At 54.1% G+C, this 16,912-nt stretch overlaps 1 protein-coding gene across 1 annotated transcript; it reads right to left on the bottom strand.

Moving 5' to 3' along the window:
* Positions 1–6,058: 6,058 nt before the first annotated feature.
* On the bottom strand, positions 6,059–16,409 carry LOC132323076 (glutamate receptor ionotropic, kainate 5-like; the record flags this gene model as incomplete). Its single annotated transcript, XM_059837888.1, is given in 12 exon segments — positions 6,059–6,445; positions 7,183–7,304; positions 8,281–8,409; positions 8,837–9,065; positions 10,830–10,995; positions 12,550–12,593; positions 12,938–13,027; positions 13,029–13,068; positions 13,878–13,987; positions 14,981–15,055; positions 15,057–15,095; positions 16,184–16,409. Coding segments are annotated over 12 exon segments (1,611 nt in total), but the record flags the coding sequence as incomplete, so codon positions are not given.
* Positions 16,410–16,912: the final 503 nt, after the last annotated feature.

Below are 16,912 nucleotides of genomic sequence, written 5' to 3'. Positions count from 1 at the left end.
CCCTCCTGCCGCAGCCCCTGCAGCGCCTTGCACACCCAAAACTCTCCAGCCCCTTGCACGCTCACTGCAGCCCCTTGCACACCCATCCAAACCCTTGCACGCTCATCCCAAACCCTTGCACGCTCATCCTGACCCCTTTCCAGCCCCCACCCCTCTCACACCCACCCCAGCCCCTTGCACGCTCACTGCAGCCCCTCGCACGCCCATCCCGATCCCTTCCACACCTTGCACGCTCACCCTGCACCTGTCCGGGCCCCCTCCTCACCTTTCCGGCCCCCCCCCCATCTGTCAGGACCCCCCCTCACCTGTCAGGACCCCCCCTCACATTTCCGACCCCCCCTCACCTGTCCGAGCCCCCCTGTCAGGACCCCCCCTCACCTGCCTGAGCCCCTCCCCCACCTGTCAGGACCCCCCCTCACCTGTCAGGACCTTCCTCACATTTCCGACCCCCCCTCACCTGTCCGAGCCCCCCTCCCCATTTCCCCCCTGTCAGAACCCCCCCCTCACCTGTCCGAGCCCCCTCCTCACCTTTTCCCCCTCCTCACCTGTCAGGACCCTCCTCACCTGTCCGAGCCCCCTCCTCACCTGTCAGGACCCTCCTCACCTGTCCGAGCCCCCCCCCCCCATCTGTCAGGACCCCCCCCCCCCACCTGTCCGCGCCCCCTCCCCAAATTCCCATCCCCCACCTACCCCCATGGCTGCGGCCTTGGCTGCGCCCCGGGGGGGGCCGGGCCCGCTCTGGGGAATTGGGTCTGGGGTCCCTGGAGGGTCCGGGGGGGGTCCCGAGGTGGGGGGGGGTCCCGGGGGGTCCCGGGGCCGGAGCGGGAGCGGAGCCGGCGGCGGCTGCGGCGCTTCTGGGGCGGGGGCGCGGGAGCCTCGGCCTGGGCTGGGGGGGGGGGGGCGCTCGGCCAATCACAGCGCGCCGGCCCCGCCCCCCCCGCGAGGCCACGCCCCTTTTACTGCGGATCCGATGGGGGGGGGGAGGAGGAAAAAAATAAAAAATTAAAAAATAAAAAAATTAAAAATTAAATTATGGGGGGGGAGGGGGTGAAGCGACCCCCCCCCAATTAAAGCCGGGCCCCCCTTAATTAAAGCCGGACCCCCCCTAATTAAGCCTGATTAAATGTTGACCCCCCCCCAATTAAAGCCGCGCCCCCCCCCGGGTTTGTTAACCCCTCCCCCCCCCCCCGGTGGCGCACTGCGGTGCTGCCCCTCCCCCACCGCAATGCGACCCCCCCCAAATAAAAATCAACTGGGGACCCCCCCCCCAATGGAGCACCCAGATCCGCGCTAATTAACGGCGCTAATTAAATCGCTGACATTAATTAATTATAGCGCCCCCCCCCCTCCGCAATGCGGCCCCAAAGCCGCAGCGCCCCCCCCCAAAATGAGACCCCTCCCCAAATTAAACCCCCCAAAATGAGACCCCCCCAAAATGAGACCCCTCCCCAAATTAAACATCCCAAAATGAGATCCACCCCCAAAATGAGACCCCTCCCCAAATTAAACCCCCCCCAAAATGAGACCCCTCCCCAAAAATGAGACCCCTCCCCAAATTAAACCCCCCAAAATGAGACCCCTCCCCAAAATGAGACCCCTCCCCAAATTAAACCCCCCCAAAATGAGACCCCTCCCCAAAATGAGACCCCTCCCCAAATTAAACCCCCCCAAAATGAGACCCCTCCCCAAAATGAGACCCACCCCCAAAATGAGACCCCTCCCCAAAATGAGACCCCTCCCCAAATTAAACCCCCCAAAATGAGACCCCTCCCCAAATTAAACCCCCCCAAAATGAGACCCCTCCCCAAAATGAGACCCCTCCCCAAATTAAACCCCCCAAAATGAGACCCCCCCCAAAATGAGACCCCTCCCCAAAATGAGACCCCTCCGCCCATTAACCCCTCCCCCTCCCGGCCCCCCATTAACGACCCCCCCAATTAATCCCTAATTAATCCCTGATTAATTAATCCCTCATTAACGCCCCCCTCCCCCCCCGCAGCATCCTCGCGCCGTCTCCATGGCAACGCCCCCAGCGCTCCTTGGCAACGGCGTCGCCATGGCAACCGGGGGGGGAAGGGAGGGGGGGGAGCCCTTGGCAACCGCGACCCCTCCCCCCCCGCCCCCAGCCCCGGCTCGGGACCCCCCCCCAAAAAACGGCCCTGGGGGGGAGGGGGGAGGGGGGAATTGGGGGGAAATCCCCGGAAATTGGGAAAAATTAAAATGGGGGGAAAATGGGGAAAAAATGGGGAAAAATAATGGGGGAAAAATGGGGGAAATTGGGAAAAATAATGGGGGGGAAATGGGGGAAAATCCCGGAAAATTGGGAAAAAAAAAAATTTTGGGGGAAAAAAAAAAATTTAAATGGGGGAAAAATGGGGGGTATTGGGGAAAAAATAATGGGGGAAAATGGGGGAAATTGGGAAAAACTGGGGAAAAAATGGGGGGAAAATGGGGAAAAAATGGGGGGAAATCCCGGAATATTGGGGAAAAAATAATGGAGGTAAATCCCCGGAAATTGGGGAAAATAATGGGGGAAAAATGGGGGGAAAATGGGAAAAAAATAATGGGGGGAAAATGAGGAAAAAATGGGGGAAATTGGGGAAAAATAATGGGGGGAAAATGGGGGAAATTGGGAAAAAATGGGAAAAAATAATGGGGGAAAAATGGGGGGGAAATGGAGGAAAAATGGGGGAAATTCTGGGAGGAAATCCCCAGAAATTGGGGAAAAATAATGGGGGGAAAAATGGGGGGAAAATTGGGGAAAAAATGGGGAAAAATGGGGGAATCCCGGGAAATTGGGGAAAAAAAAATGGGGAGGAGAAATGGGGGAATGATCGGAGAAATTGGGAAAAAACTGGGGAAAAATATTGGGGGGAAATAGCAGGAATTTGGGGAAAATAATGGGGGGGGAAAAATGGGGAAAAATGCAGGAAAAAATTGGGGAAATTGGGGTAAATGGAGGGGAAAAAATGGGGAAAATTCTGGGGGAAAATGTGGGGAAATTGGGGAAATTCCAGGGGGGAAAAATAATGGGGAAATTGGGAAAAGGTCCTGGGAAAATTGGGAAAAAATCCTGGGAAAATTGGGGGAAATCTGGGGGAAAAAACGTCGGGGGAAATCGGGGAAAAATTAGGGAAAACTGGGGAGAAATGCGGGGAAATTGGGAAAAAATCCCGGGGAAAAACATCGGGGAAAATTTGGGGAAAATCGCGGGGAAAATTCCCTTAAAATTGGGGAAAAAACCTGGGGGAAAATTGGGGAAAATTCCGGGAAATTTGGGGAGAAATCGGGGAAAAACGGGGTGAAAAAATCGGGGACGATTTGGGGAAATTCCGGGGGGAAAAAATGGGAGAAATTCCAGGAAATTGGGAAAAATCTGGGGGGAAAAATCTGGGGAGAAATCGGGGAAAATTGGGAAAAAAAATTGGGGAGAATTCGCCGAAAATTGGGGGAAAATCTGGGGGGAATCGGGGGAAATTCCCCCAAAATTGGGGAGAATTCGGGGAAAAAAAGGGGGCGGGTCCGGCATCGGGACCCCCCCAAAATTCGGGCTGGACCCCCCCCAGTGAAAGCCTCTCCCCCCAATTAGCGACCCCTCCCCAATTAACCCCGACCCCCAATCATTCCCCAAGTTCCGCCCCTCCCCCCCAAATGAAGGAGGGATGACGTCACACCCCCCCCTCCCCTGCTGATTATTTTGGGGAGGGGTCCCGGATAAATTTGTTTATTTATTTATATATTTATTTATTTATTTATTGTCCCAGATTTATTTATTTATTTCATTTTATTTATTTATTTATTTATTCATTTATTTATTTATTTGGGGGTCCCAGATTTATTTATTTATTTATTCATTTATTTATTTATTTGGTGGTTCCCGAATTTATTATTTAATTTATTTATTCATTTATTAATTTATTCGGGGGTTCCCGGATTTATTATTTAATTTATTTATTTATTCATTTATTTATTCGGGGGTTCCCGGATTTATTATTTTATTTATTTATTTATTCATTTATTTATTTGGGGGTTCCCGGATTTATTAATCCATTTATTTGTTTCGTGGGGTCCCAGACAGATTTATTGATTTGTTTCTTGATTTAATTATTTGGGGGGGGATGTGTCCTGGATGGATTTATTTAATTTTTTAAAATTTATTTACTTATTTATTTATTTATTTATTTATTTTAAGGGGTCCCAGATTTATTTATTTATTTATTTATTTATTTATTTAGGGGTCCTAAATTGATTTATTTAATTAAAAAAAAAATATATATATTTATTTATTTAGCATTTATTTATTTATTTATTTATTTGGGGGTCCCAGATCTATTTATTTTATTTACTTAACTTATTTTTTTTAATTTATTCATTTATTTGGGGTCCCAGATTTATTTATTTGTTTATTTATTTATTTATTTGGGGGTCCTGAATGGATTTATTCAATTTTTAAAATTTATTTATTCATTTTTTGAGGGTCCCAGATTTATTCATTTATTTACTTATCTTATCTTATTTATTTATTTATTCATCTGGGGGTCCCAGATTTATTTATTTTATTTACTTATCTTATCTTATTCATTTATTTGGGGTCCCAGACTTATTTATTTATTTATTTGGGGGTCCTGAATGGATTGATTTAATTTTAAAAATTAATTTATTCATTTATTTGGGGGTCCCAGATTTATTTACTTTATTTATTTATTTATTTATTTATTTATTTATTTATTTATTTATTTGGGGGTCCCAGATTTATTTATTTACTTATCTTATCTTATTTATGCATTTATTTATTTGGGGGTCCCAGATTTATTTACTTTATTCATTTATTTATTTATTTATTTATTTGGGGTCCCAGATGTATTCATTTATTTGTTTATTTATTTATTAATTGATTTATTTTTATTTTGCCGGGGGGTTTCCCCTCCCTCTCCGGATCCTCCCCCCCCCCTCCCCCCTCCCCCCCGCCCCCGGCGGCGCGCGCGGGTGTCCCCGGTGACGTCACGTCTGGTTTCCATGGCAACCCGCCCCTCCCCCACCTCCCCCTCCCCCTCCCGGCCCGCGGATGGAGGGGGGAGGGGCCGGGGTGACCTTGAAAGGTCCCTTTGAACTCGCCGCTCATTTGCATCTCATTTGCATGGCGGCGTTTCCCGCGCTCGCGGCGCCCCCCGGTGGCCAAACCGGAAAATTCTTTTTTTAATTTTTTGGGGATTTTTTTGGGGCGATTTCGGGCGATTTCGGGACTGGCAAAGGCTCTGCTAAAAGTCCGGGTGGGTTTTTATTAATTAATATTTTTGTTTTTTAATTGGGGGGGGGGGGGGGGGGGGGGAGGGGAAGGGGGCGCGCGCGATGACGTCACCCCCGAGCCGAGGGGGGAAATCTCCGGAAAAAAAACCCAAAAAAAAACCGGAAAAAAAAATTTTAAAAATAAAAAAAACCCAAACCCCAAATCAACCCAAACCCCGCCCCCGCCCCCGCCCCCAATCAAAGCGAAACCGCTCATTAGAATAATTAATTAATTAAGAACAGAACGCCCCGCCCCGCCCGGCCTGGGACCCCTCCCCCCCTCCCTTCCCCGCAGCCCCTCCCCCCCCAGTCCCAGCCCCTCCCCCCGCGCCTGCCTGGGGAGGGGGAGGGGGCGGGGCCTCCCCTGAAGGTGGGGAGGGGGTCGGGGGGGTGGGGCAGAGGAGGGGGAGGGGCTCCTCACCCCCTCCCCCCCCCGGGAAGGCACAGTGCAAATCTGGGGGGGGAGGGGCGTCAAATTCGATGGGGGAGGGGATTGAATCCGAATGGGGGGAGGGGCGAGGAAGGTGGGGGGGGGGTCTCCCCCGCCCCTCCCCCACCCGCGGGGGTCGCCCCCTCCCCCCAATTCCCGCCGCGCGCGACGGCGCACAAGGCGGGGGGGGAGGGGTCGAGGTGGGGGGGAGGGGATGGGATGGGGGGTGGGGGGGGGGTCACTCCCCTCCCCCTTCCACCGCGGGGGGCGGGGGGAGGGGGCTGGGGGGTTTTGGGGGTGGCGGGGGGGGGGAGGGGCGCCCACCCCTCCCCCTCCCCCAGCGCGGGGGGGGGCGGGGGGGGTGGCGCGCAGCGCTTGGATGCGGCGGCACTCGGGGCAGACGCGCACGTGCGTGCAGGGGGGAGGGGCGCCCACCCCTCCCCCACCCCCCCCCCTCCCCCCACCCCCCACCACCTCGGGGTGCGCCCCTCCCCCCAGCCCCGAGTAGAGCTTCCCGTTGCTGAAGCGCATCTCGCGCAGGGCCGGCGCCCCTCCCCCCCCGCCAGGGCCGTGCTGGGGGTGGGGGTGGGGGTGGGCGGGGGGAGGGGCGGCGTGACCGCCTCCCCCCGCCCCCCATTTGGGGGGGCGGCGGCGGCGGCGCGCGCGGGGGCGGCGGCTGCAGGAGACGGCGCGGCGCAGCTCCCGCAGCATCTCCGAGCACAGCGAGATCTGCGCGTTTTGGGGCCAATTCCGGCGGGTTTGGGGCCGTTCCGCTCCGAGAGGGACCCCTCCCCACCCCTCTCCCATCCTCCAGCGGGTGCGGGCCGCGAGTCCCCCCAAATTCCCCCCCAAAAATCCCAAACCTCTGTCCCCCAAAATTCCCTCAAACCCTCCCAACCCGAATCCCCCAAATTCCCCCAAATTCCCCCCAAAATCCCAAACTTTTCTCCCCAAAATTTCCTCCAACCCGAATCCCCCCAAATTCCCTCCACGACCCCAAATTCCTCCAATTTTCCCCCAAATTTCCCCCCCAAAATCCCAAACCTCTCTCCCTAAAAATTTTGCTGAATCCTCTCTAGCCAAATCCCCTCAAATTCTCCCCAAATTCCCCCCAAATCCTCCACCCCAAACTTCCCCAAATTCCCCTCCAATTTCTCCCAAAATCCCCCCCAAACTTCCCCAAATCCCCCCAACCCAAATTCCCATAAATGCCCCCCAAATTCCAAATTCCCCCAACCCAAATTCCCCCAAAATTCCGCCAAATTCCCCCAAATTCCCTCAGCCCCTCCCCCCCAGTCCCCCAGCCCCGCCCCTTGCCCGTCCCCCCAGCCCCGCCCCGGCCCCTCCCCAGCCCCTCCCCCCCAGTCCCCAGCCCCGCCCCTCAGCCCCTCCCCCAGCCCCGCCCCCGGCCCCTCCCCAGCCCCTCCTCCCCAGTCCCCCAGCCCCGCCCCCGGCCCCTCCCCCACCTCCTCGGTCTCGGCCGAGCGCCGCGTTGACCACACGAACTCCATGACGGCCACCAAGATGGCGACCACCAGCCCGCAGACCAGCACCACGAAGATGCCGCCGATGTTCTCCATGCCCAGCCCTGCGGAGACGCGGCCAATCCAACCCAACTCAACCAAACTCAAACTCAACCAAAACTCAACCAAACTCAACCCAGCCCAACTTGGCCAACCAAACCCAACCCAACTCAACCCAACTCAACCCAACCCAACCCAACTTGGCCAACCCAAACCCAACCCAACCCAACCCATCTCAACCAAACTCAACCAAACTCAACCAAACCAAACCCAACCCAACCAAACCCAACCCAACCCAACTCAACCCAACCCAACCCAACTTGGCCAACCCAACCCAACTTGGCCAACCCAACCCAACTCAACTCAACCCAACCCAACCCAACTCAAACCAACCCAACCCAACTCAACCCAACTCAACTCAACCCAACTCAACCCAACCCAACTCAACCCAACCCAACCCAACTTGGCCAACCCAACCCAATCCAACCCAATCCAACCCAACTCAACCCAACCCAACCCAACCCAACCCAACCCAACTCACCCCAACCCAACTCAACTTGGCCAACTCAACCAAACCCAACTCAACCCACCCCAACTCAACCCAACTCAATCCAACCCAACCCAACTCAACCCACCCAACCCAACTTGGCCAACCCAACCCAATCCAACTCAACCCAACCCAACCCAACTCAACCCAACCCAACCCAACGCAACCCAACCCATCTCAACCCAACTCAGCTCAACCCAAACCAACACAACACAACACAACACAACCCAACCCAATCCAACCTAACTCAACCCAACTTGGCCAACCCAACTCAACTCAAGTCAACCCAACTCAACCCAACCCAACTCAACTCAACTTGACCAACTGAACCCCAGCCAACCCAACCCAACAACCCAACCCAACCCAACCCAACCCCCCGCCCAACCCAACCCAACCCAACCCCGCCCAACCCAACCCAACCCAACCCCGCCCAACCCAACCCAACTTGGTTCCCATGACCCGCCCCACCGCACCCCCCCCGGGGCCACGCCCACCTTTGGCGCGGTGATCCTCCTCCTTGGGGCAGTGCCCCCCCTCCCACCACTTCCTCTTGAGGATCTCCAGCCGGTTGTTCTCCTGCAGCTGCAGGATGGCCAGCGTGATCTCGTCACGGAACGGCGACCCTGCCGCGACACGACGGGGGCGGGGTCAATCCCACCTGCTCCCCTCCCCGGGGGCGGGGTCAATCCCACCTGCTCCCCTCCCCCCAAACCCGCCCCCGTGGCCCCGCCCCGTGGTACCCAGCGGCATGCCGATGCCGTAGCCCTTGGTGTCCAGCAGCCCCCCAATCTGTGTCAGGTTGCAGTTATGGCGCTGGGGGCGGGGTCGATTCCCCAAACCCCGCCCCCCCTTTTCCCAAGCCCCGCCCCGTGGCCCCGCCCCTGGGTACCCAGCGGCATGCCGATGCCGTAGCCCTTGGTGTCCAGCAGCCCCCCGATCTGCGTCAGGTTGCAGTTGTGGCACTGGGGGTGGGGTCGACTCCCCAAACCCCCACCCCCCTTGGCCCCGCCCCCCCTTGTCCCCGCCCCCTGTGGCCCCGCCCCTGGGTACCCAGCGGCATGCCGATGCCGTAGCCCTTGGTGTCCAGCAGCCCCCCGATCTGCGTCAGGTTGCAGTTGTGGCGCCGGTGGTACTCGTTCATGGTGGACTCCAGCAGGAAGGCGTACTTGGAGTTGAGGACGCGCGCGATGCCTTCCTCCGTGCTCTTGACGAAGACGCTGGGCTGCTTGGAGTGCATGTAGTTCCACATCCGCTGGTAGGGGATCTGGTAGCGCGAGTTCTGCCGGGGCGGGGGGGCGGGCGGGGGGGAAGACGACGGGCTTTGGGGGCGGGGCTGCGGGGGGGGGCGGGTGGGGGGTGGGGTGGGGGGGGTTCGTTGGGTTGGGTTGGGTTGGGTTGGGTTGGGTTGGGTTGGGTTGGATGGGTTGGGTTGGGTTGGGTTGGTTGGGTTGAGTTGGGTTGAGTTGGTTGGGTTGGGTTGGGTTGGATGGGTTGGGTTGGGTTGGGTTGGGTTGGGTTGGGTTGGTTGGGTTGGGTGGAGTTGGGTTGGGTTGGGTTGGGTTGAGTTGGGTTGGGGATGAGTTGGGTTGGGTTGGGTTGGGTTGGGTTGGGATGAGTTGGGTTGGGTTGGGTTGGGTTGGGTTGGTTGGGTTGGGTTGGCCAAGTTGGGTTGAGTTGAGTTGGGTTGGGTTGAGTTGGGTTGGGTTGGGTTGGGTTGGGTTGGGTTGGGTTGAGTTGGGTTGGTTGGGTTGAGTTGGGTTGAGTTGGGTTGGGTTGGGTTGGGTTGGGTTGGGTTGGTGGTTGGGTTGGGGTTGGGTTGGGTTGGGTTGGTTGGGTTGAGTTGGGTTGAGTTGGGTTGGGTTGGGTTGAGTTGGGTTGAGTTGGGTTGGGTTGGGTTGAGTTGGGTTGAGTTGGGTTGGGTTGGGTTGGGTTGGATGGGTTGGGTTGGGTTGGGTTGGTTGGGTTGAGTTGGGTTGAGTTGGGTTGGGTTGGGTTGGGTTGAGTTGGGTTGGTTGGGTTGGGTTGGGTTGGGTTGGGTTGGGTTGGTTGGGTTGGGTGGAGTTGGGTTGGGTTGGGTTGGGTTGGGTTGGGTTGGGTTGGATGGGTTGGGTTGGGTTGGGTTGGGTTGGGTTGGGTTGGGTTGGGTTGGGTTGGGTTGGGTTGGGTTGGGTTGGGTTGGGTTGGGTTGGGTTGGGTTGGGTTGGTTGGTTGGCCAAGTTGGGTTGGCTTGGGTGGGGTTGTGTTGGTTGATTGATTGGTTGACCGGGTTAATTGGTTGGGTTAATTAATTGGTTGATTGGTTGGATTGGTTGATTGGCTGGGTTAATTGGTTGGGTTAATTGGTTGCATTGTTTGGGTTGATTGACTGGTTGGGTTGATTGATTCGGTTAATACTTTGATTGGTTGGTTGATTGACTGATTGGGCTGATTGATTGATTGGCTGGCTTGGTTGATTGGTTGGGTTAATTGGTTGGTTGGTTGATTGATTGATTGGTTGGCTTGGTTGGTTGGGTTAATTGGTGGATTGGTTGGTTGATTGGTTGATTGATTGGTTGGTTGATTGATTGGTTGATTGATTTATTGGTTGGGTTGATTGGTTGGGTTAATAGATTGATTGGTTGGTTGATTGATTGATTGGTTGGGTTGGTTGGGTTGATTGATTGATTGGTTGGGTCAGATGGTTGGGTTAATTGGTTGATTGGTTGGGTTGATTGATTGTTTGATTGATTGGTTGATGGATTGATTGATTGGTTGATTGATTGGTTGGGTTGATTGGCTGGGTTAATTGATTGATTGGTTGGGTTGATTGATTGGCTGATTGATTGGTTGATGGATTGATTGATTGGTTGATTGATTGGTTGATTGGTTGGTTGATTGATTGGTTGGGTTGATTGGTTGGGTTAATTGATTGATTGGTTGGGTTAATTGATTGGTTGATGGATTGATTGATTGGCTGATTGATTGGTTGTGTCGCTAGGCCCGATGGCACCAATCAGATTGCCGGCCTGGCCCGCCGGGCAGGCGGATGGAGGGCGGGGCTGACCTGGAAGAAGGTCATGGTGGAGCCGGCGTGGATGGTGCCGTACTCGATGTTGGTCTGGTCGGCGAGGTCGTCGGCCGACTCCACCGGCACCTCCATGCGCTGCACGGTCAGGAACGCCGCCAGGTTGGCCGTGTACGACGAGATGATGATGAGGGTGAAGGCCCACCTGCGGAGGGAGGGGGCGGGGTCAGGGCCCTGGGGAGGGGGCGGGGCGCGCACCTGGGCAGGGGGGAGACCCCGCCCCGGAAGGGCGCGGAGAGGCGGGCTTGGAAAGGGCAACAAAATCCCCCCAAAAAATCGTCCCAAATGTCAAAAATATCGCCACAAAATTCACCCAAAAACTGCCCAAAATATCATCCAAAATCTCAAAAATATCACCCCAAAAATCGCCCAAAATGTCAAAAATATCGCCACAAAATTCACCCAAAAATCGCCCAAAATATCATCCAGAATTTCAAAAATATCGCCACAAAATTCACCCCAAAAATTGATCCCAAATGTCAAAAATATCGCCACAAAATTCACCCAAACAATCGTCCCAAATGTCAAAAATATCGCCACAAAATTCACCCAAAAACCGCCCAAAATATCATCCAAAATCTCAAAAATATCACCCCAAAAATCGCCCAAAATGTCAAAAATATCGCCACAAATTCCCCCCAAAATCGCTCAAAAAATCATCCAGAATATCAAAAATATTGCCCCAAAAATCACCCCAAAAATTGATCCCAAATGTCAAAAATATCGCCACAAAATTCACCCAAAAATCGCCAAAAAAATCATCCCAAATCTCAAAAATATCACCCCAAAAATCCCCCCAAAAAATGATCCCCAATGTCAAAAATATTGCCACAAAATTCACCCAAAAATCGTCCAAAATATCATCCAAATTCTCAAAAATATCACCCCAAAAATCCCCCCAAAAAAATCGTCCCAAATGTCAAAAAATTGCCACAAAATTCACCCAAAAATCGTCCAAAATATCATCCAAATTCTCAAAAATATCACCCCCAAAAATCCCCCCAAAAAAATCGTCCCAAATGTCAAAAATATTGCCACAAAATTCACCCAAAAATCGTCCAAAATATCATCCCAAATGTCAAAAATATCACCCCAAAAATCACCCAAAAATCCCCCCCCAAAAATGATTCCAAATGTCAAAAATATCACCCAAAAATTCCCCCCAAAATCACACCAATAATCCCCCAAAAAATCATCCCAAATCTCAAAAAAATCACCCCAAAAATCCCCAAAGAATCATCCGAAATGTCAAAAATATCACCCCAGAATTCCCCCCAAAATCACCCAAAAAATTCATCCCAAATGTCAAAAAAATCACCCCAAAATTCCTTCAAAAATCACCCCAAAAATAAAAAAAAAAAAAATCCCAAATTTCAAAAAAAAAAATCATCCCAAAATTCCCCCCAAAATCACCCAAAAAATTCATCCAAATGTCAAAAGTATCACCCGAAAAAAACCAAAATAAAGCACTCCAAAATTCAACAAAAAATTCACCCCAAACCCCACAGAAATAACCCCAAACCCCCCAAAATCCCCCCAAATCCCCCCAAACATCCCCAAACCCCTCTCAAACCCCTCCCAAACCTCCCCATACACCCTCAAACCCCCGCATACCCCCATAAATCCCCCTCAAATCGCCCCAAATCCGCCCGAAATGCCCCAAATCCCCCCGAAATCGCCCCAAATCCGGGGTGCTGACCAGACGCCGCTGACGCAGCGCGTGGAGAGGGCGCGGGGCAGCACCTCGGCGCCCTGCTGCAGGAATCCCCCTCCCCAAATACCCCTCGAACACCCTCAAATCCCCCAAAATCACCCCCAAAACCTCCCCAAATCCCTCTCAAACCCCCCAAAATCCCCCCCAAATCCCCCCAAACATCCTCAAACCCCTCTCAGATCCCCCCCAAACCTCCCCATATACCCCTCAAACCCCCACATACCCCCATAAATCCCCCTCAAACCGCCCCAAATCCGCCCGAAATGCCCCAAATCCGCCCGAAATGCCCCAAATCCCCCCGAAATCGCCCCAAATCCGGGGTGCTGACCAGACGCCGCTGACGCAGCGCGTGGAGAGGGGCGCGGGGCAGCACCTCGGCGCCCTGCTGCAGGAATCCTCCCACCGGGAACCAGAGGCTGTTGCCCAGCGTGTACTGGTTCTGCACCAGCCCCGGGCGCTCGCGGCAGGCACGGGTGGGGGTTGTACCACTCGTAGGGGCTCAGCCTGCGCGGGGGGAGGGGCGCGGCAGCTGGGGACCCCCCCTCTGGGGTGGGGGGGGGGGCGGGGTGGACCCCCGAGAGGGGGGGGGGGTCGCCCCGAGTTGATTTGGGAGAGGCCTGGATTGATTTGGGACCACCCTCAATTAATGTGGGGCCTCCCCAAACCCACCTGGGAGCACCCAAAAATCATCTGGGACCCCCCTGAATCAATCTGGGGCCACCTGAACCCACCTGGGAGCACCCAAAAAGGCTCTGGGGCCACCTGAACCCACCTGGGACCACCCCAAACCCACCTGGGACCACCCTCAATTAATCTGGGACCACCCCAAACCCACCTGGGAGCACCCAAAAAGCCTCTGGGACCCCCCTGAATTAATCTTGGGTCACCTGAACCCACCTAGGACCACCCCAAATTAATGTGGGACCACCCCAAATTAATCTGGGACCCCCCCGAATTAATCTGGGACCACCTGAACACACCTGGGACCACCCAAATTTATCTGAGACCACCCCAAACCCACCTGGACCACCCAAAAATCATCTGGAGCCACCTGAACCCACCTGGGACCACCCCAAACCCACCTGGGACCACCCAAAAATAATTTGGGATCACCCTGGATTTTCGCCTCCTCCCTGCCCCTCCTCCCCCCCAATTTCGGGCCCATTTTTGGGGTGTCCCCCCACCCATTTTCGGGCCCATTTTTGGGCTGTCCCCCCCCCATTTTCGGGCCCATTTTTGGGGTGTCCCCCCACCCATTTTCGGGCCCATTTTTGGGGTGTCCCCCCACCCGTTTTCGGGTGTCCCCCGCTCACCTGGCGGCCAGGAAGAGCACGCAGCTGACGGCCAGGTAGGCCAGGAGCATGAAGAGCCACACGGCCGGAGAGAAGGGGTCTAGGAAGGAGAAATACCCCGGCTTGCGGCCCTGGGGGGACGCCGAGTGAGACCCCCGCGCTGGGCCCGCAGAGCGCCCCAGAGTGCCCCAAAACTGCCCAAAAACTGGCCCAAAACTGACCCAAAACTGACACGAAATTGGCCCAAAACTGCCCAAAAACTGACAGAAAACTGCCCCAAAACTGCCCCGAAACTGAACCAAAACTGACCCAAAACTGACCCAAAACTGACACAAAACTGACCCAAAACTGACCCAAAACTGACCCAAAACCGGCAAAAAACTGACACAAAACTGCTCCCAAAACTGACCCCAAAACTGACCCAAAAACTGCCCAAAAACCGGCAAAAAACTGACCCAAAACTGCCCAAAAATCAGCAAAAAACTGCCCCAAAACTGACCCAAAACTGACCCAAAACTGGCCCAAAACTGACCCAAAACTGCCCCGAAACTGCCCCAAAAACTGACCCAAAACTGACCCAAAACTGACACAAAACTGACGCAAAAACTGCCCAAAAACCGGCAAAAAACTGACCCAAAACTGCCCAAAAATCAGCAAAAAACTGCCCCAAAACTGACCCCAAAAACTGACCCAAAATTGGCCTAAAAACTGCTCCAAAACTGCCCCAAAAACTGACCCAAAACTGACCCAAAACTGACCCAAAACTGCCCAAAAACTGCCCAAAAAACCGGCCCAAAACTGCCCCCAAAACCCCAATAAAACCCCAATAAAACCCCATAAAAACCCCAAATCCTATAAAAATCCAATAAAAACCCCAAACCCCCCAAAAACCCCAAAACCCCAGAAATGCCCCCAAACCCACCATGTGCACGCGGTAGAGGATGCTGATGCCCAAACCCCAAACCTGATAAATCCCCAATAAATCCCCAATCAATCCCCAATAAATCTCCAATAAATCCCCAATAAATCCCCAATAAATCCCCAATAAATCCCCAATAAATCCCCAATAAAAACCCCAAACCCCCCAAAAACCCCAAAACCCCCGTGAATCACCCCAAACCCACCATGTGCACGCGGTAGAGGATGCTGATGCCCAGGGTCATGAAGGGCTTGGAGAAGTCGATCACCTTCTCCCGCTCGGGCCGTGATGGTGAACGCCGCCACCGCCAGGTCGGCCTTCTGCAGACCCCACCCCAAAAACCTGGGGTCAGGGGGGACCCCGACCCAAATCCTGGGGGGTCAGGGGGGACCCCGACCCAAATGGGGGTCAGGGGGGACCCCGACCCAAAAACCCAAACCAAAAAACCCGGGGTCAGGGGGAGACCCCACCCCGAAATCCTGGGGTCAGGGGGAGACCCCAACGCAAATGGAGGGGGTCAGGGGGGACCCCGACCCAAATCCTGGGTCAGGGGGGACCCCACCCCAAAGACCCAAACCAAAAAACCCTGGAGTCAGGGGGAGACCCCAACCACAAAAACCCAAACCCAGGATGGAGACCCCCAACCCCAAAAGTGTGGGGTCAGGGAGGGATGGGATGTTCCCCGTGGGATTTTTCCCAATGGGATTTTCCCTATGGGATTTTTCCCTTTGGGATTTTTCCCAATGGGATTTTTCCTTTGGGATTTTTCCCTTTGGGATTTTTCCCTTTTGGGGTTTCCCTTTTGGGATTTTTTCCCCATGGGATTTTCTGTATTCTCCTTATGGGATTTTTCCTTTGGGATTTTTTTCCTTTGGGATTTTTCCCTTTGGGATTTTTCCCTATGGGATTTTCCCTTTGTGATTTTTCCCTTTTGGGATTTTTTCCCCATGGGATTTTCTGTATTCTCCTTATGGGATTTTCCCTATGGGATTTTTCCCTTTGGGATTTTTCCCAATGGGATTTTCCCTATGGGATTTTTCCCTTTGGGATTTTTCCCTTTTGGGATTTTTTCCCCATGGGATTTTCTGTATTCTCCTTATGGGATTTTTTTCCTTTGGGATATTTTTCCTTTGGGTTTTTTCCCTTTGGGATTTTTCCCTTTGGGATTTTTCCCTTTGGGATTTTTTCCCAATGGGATTTTTTTCCTTTGGGATTTTTCCCTTTGGGATTTTTCCTTTGGGATTTTTTCCCTGTGGGATTTTCCCAATGGGATTTTTTTTCCTTTGGGATTTTTTCCCAATGGGATTTTTTCCCTTTGGGATTTTTTCCTTTGGGATTTTTTTCCTTTGGGATTTCCCCTTTGGGATTTCCCCAGTGGGATTTCCCCCCGGGACCCCCGGTGCCGTACCCGGTTGATGAGCTCGCCCACCATGCCGGTCCAGGAGCCGTTGGGCTCGGGCGCCCCGTAGAGCCCGTCCTCCACCAGCTTGATGTGGAAGCGGAACTTGAGCAGCGCCGCCAGCTCGCGCAGCATGTCCACGCAAAACCCCTCGTAGCGCTCGGGGCCGCCCGCGCCGCCCACCCGCATCACGTACGGGTTCTCCTGGAATGGGGTTTGGGGTCAACTATGGGGTTTGGGGTCAGTTATGGGGGTTTGGGGTTTGGGATTGGTCACTGCAGTGTCCACGCAAAACCCCTCGTAGCGCTCGGGGCCGCCCGCGCCGCCCACCCGCATCACGTACGGGTTCTCCTGGAACGGGATTTGGGGTCAGCTATTGGGGTTTGGGGTCATTTATTGGGGTTTGGGGTCATTTATTGGGGTCAGTGGGGTCACTGGGGTCAGCAGGACACGGCCATGGTCACTGCAGTGTCCACGCAAAACCCCTCGTAGCGCTCGGGGCCGCCCGCGCCGCCCACCCGCATCACGTACGGGTTCTCCTGGAATGGGGTTGGGGGTGATTTATGGGGTTTGGGGTCGGTTATTGGGGTTTGGGGTCAGTTATTGGGGTTTGGGGTCGGCTATGGGGGTCTGGGGTCAGTTATGGGGGTTTGAGGTCAGTTATGGGGGTTTGGGGTCAGTTATTGGGGTCTGGGGTCGGTTATTGGGGTTTGGGGTCGGTTATTGGGGTTTGGGGTC

Source organism: Haemorhous mexicanus, unplaced genomic scaffold (genome assembly GCF_027477595.1).
Source record: "Haemorhous mexicanus isolate bHaeMex1 unplaced genomic scaffold, bHaeMex1.pri scaffold_284_ctg1, whole genome shotgun sequence".
Taxonomy (NCBI): domain Eukaryota; kingdom Metazoa; phylum Chordata; class Aves; order Passeriformes; family Fringillidae; genus Haemorhous; species Haemorhous mexicanus.
Note: the sequence above shows the minus strand (reverse complement) of the source record. Positions and strands in the feature narration are given on the sequence as shown.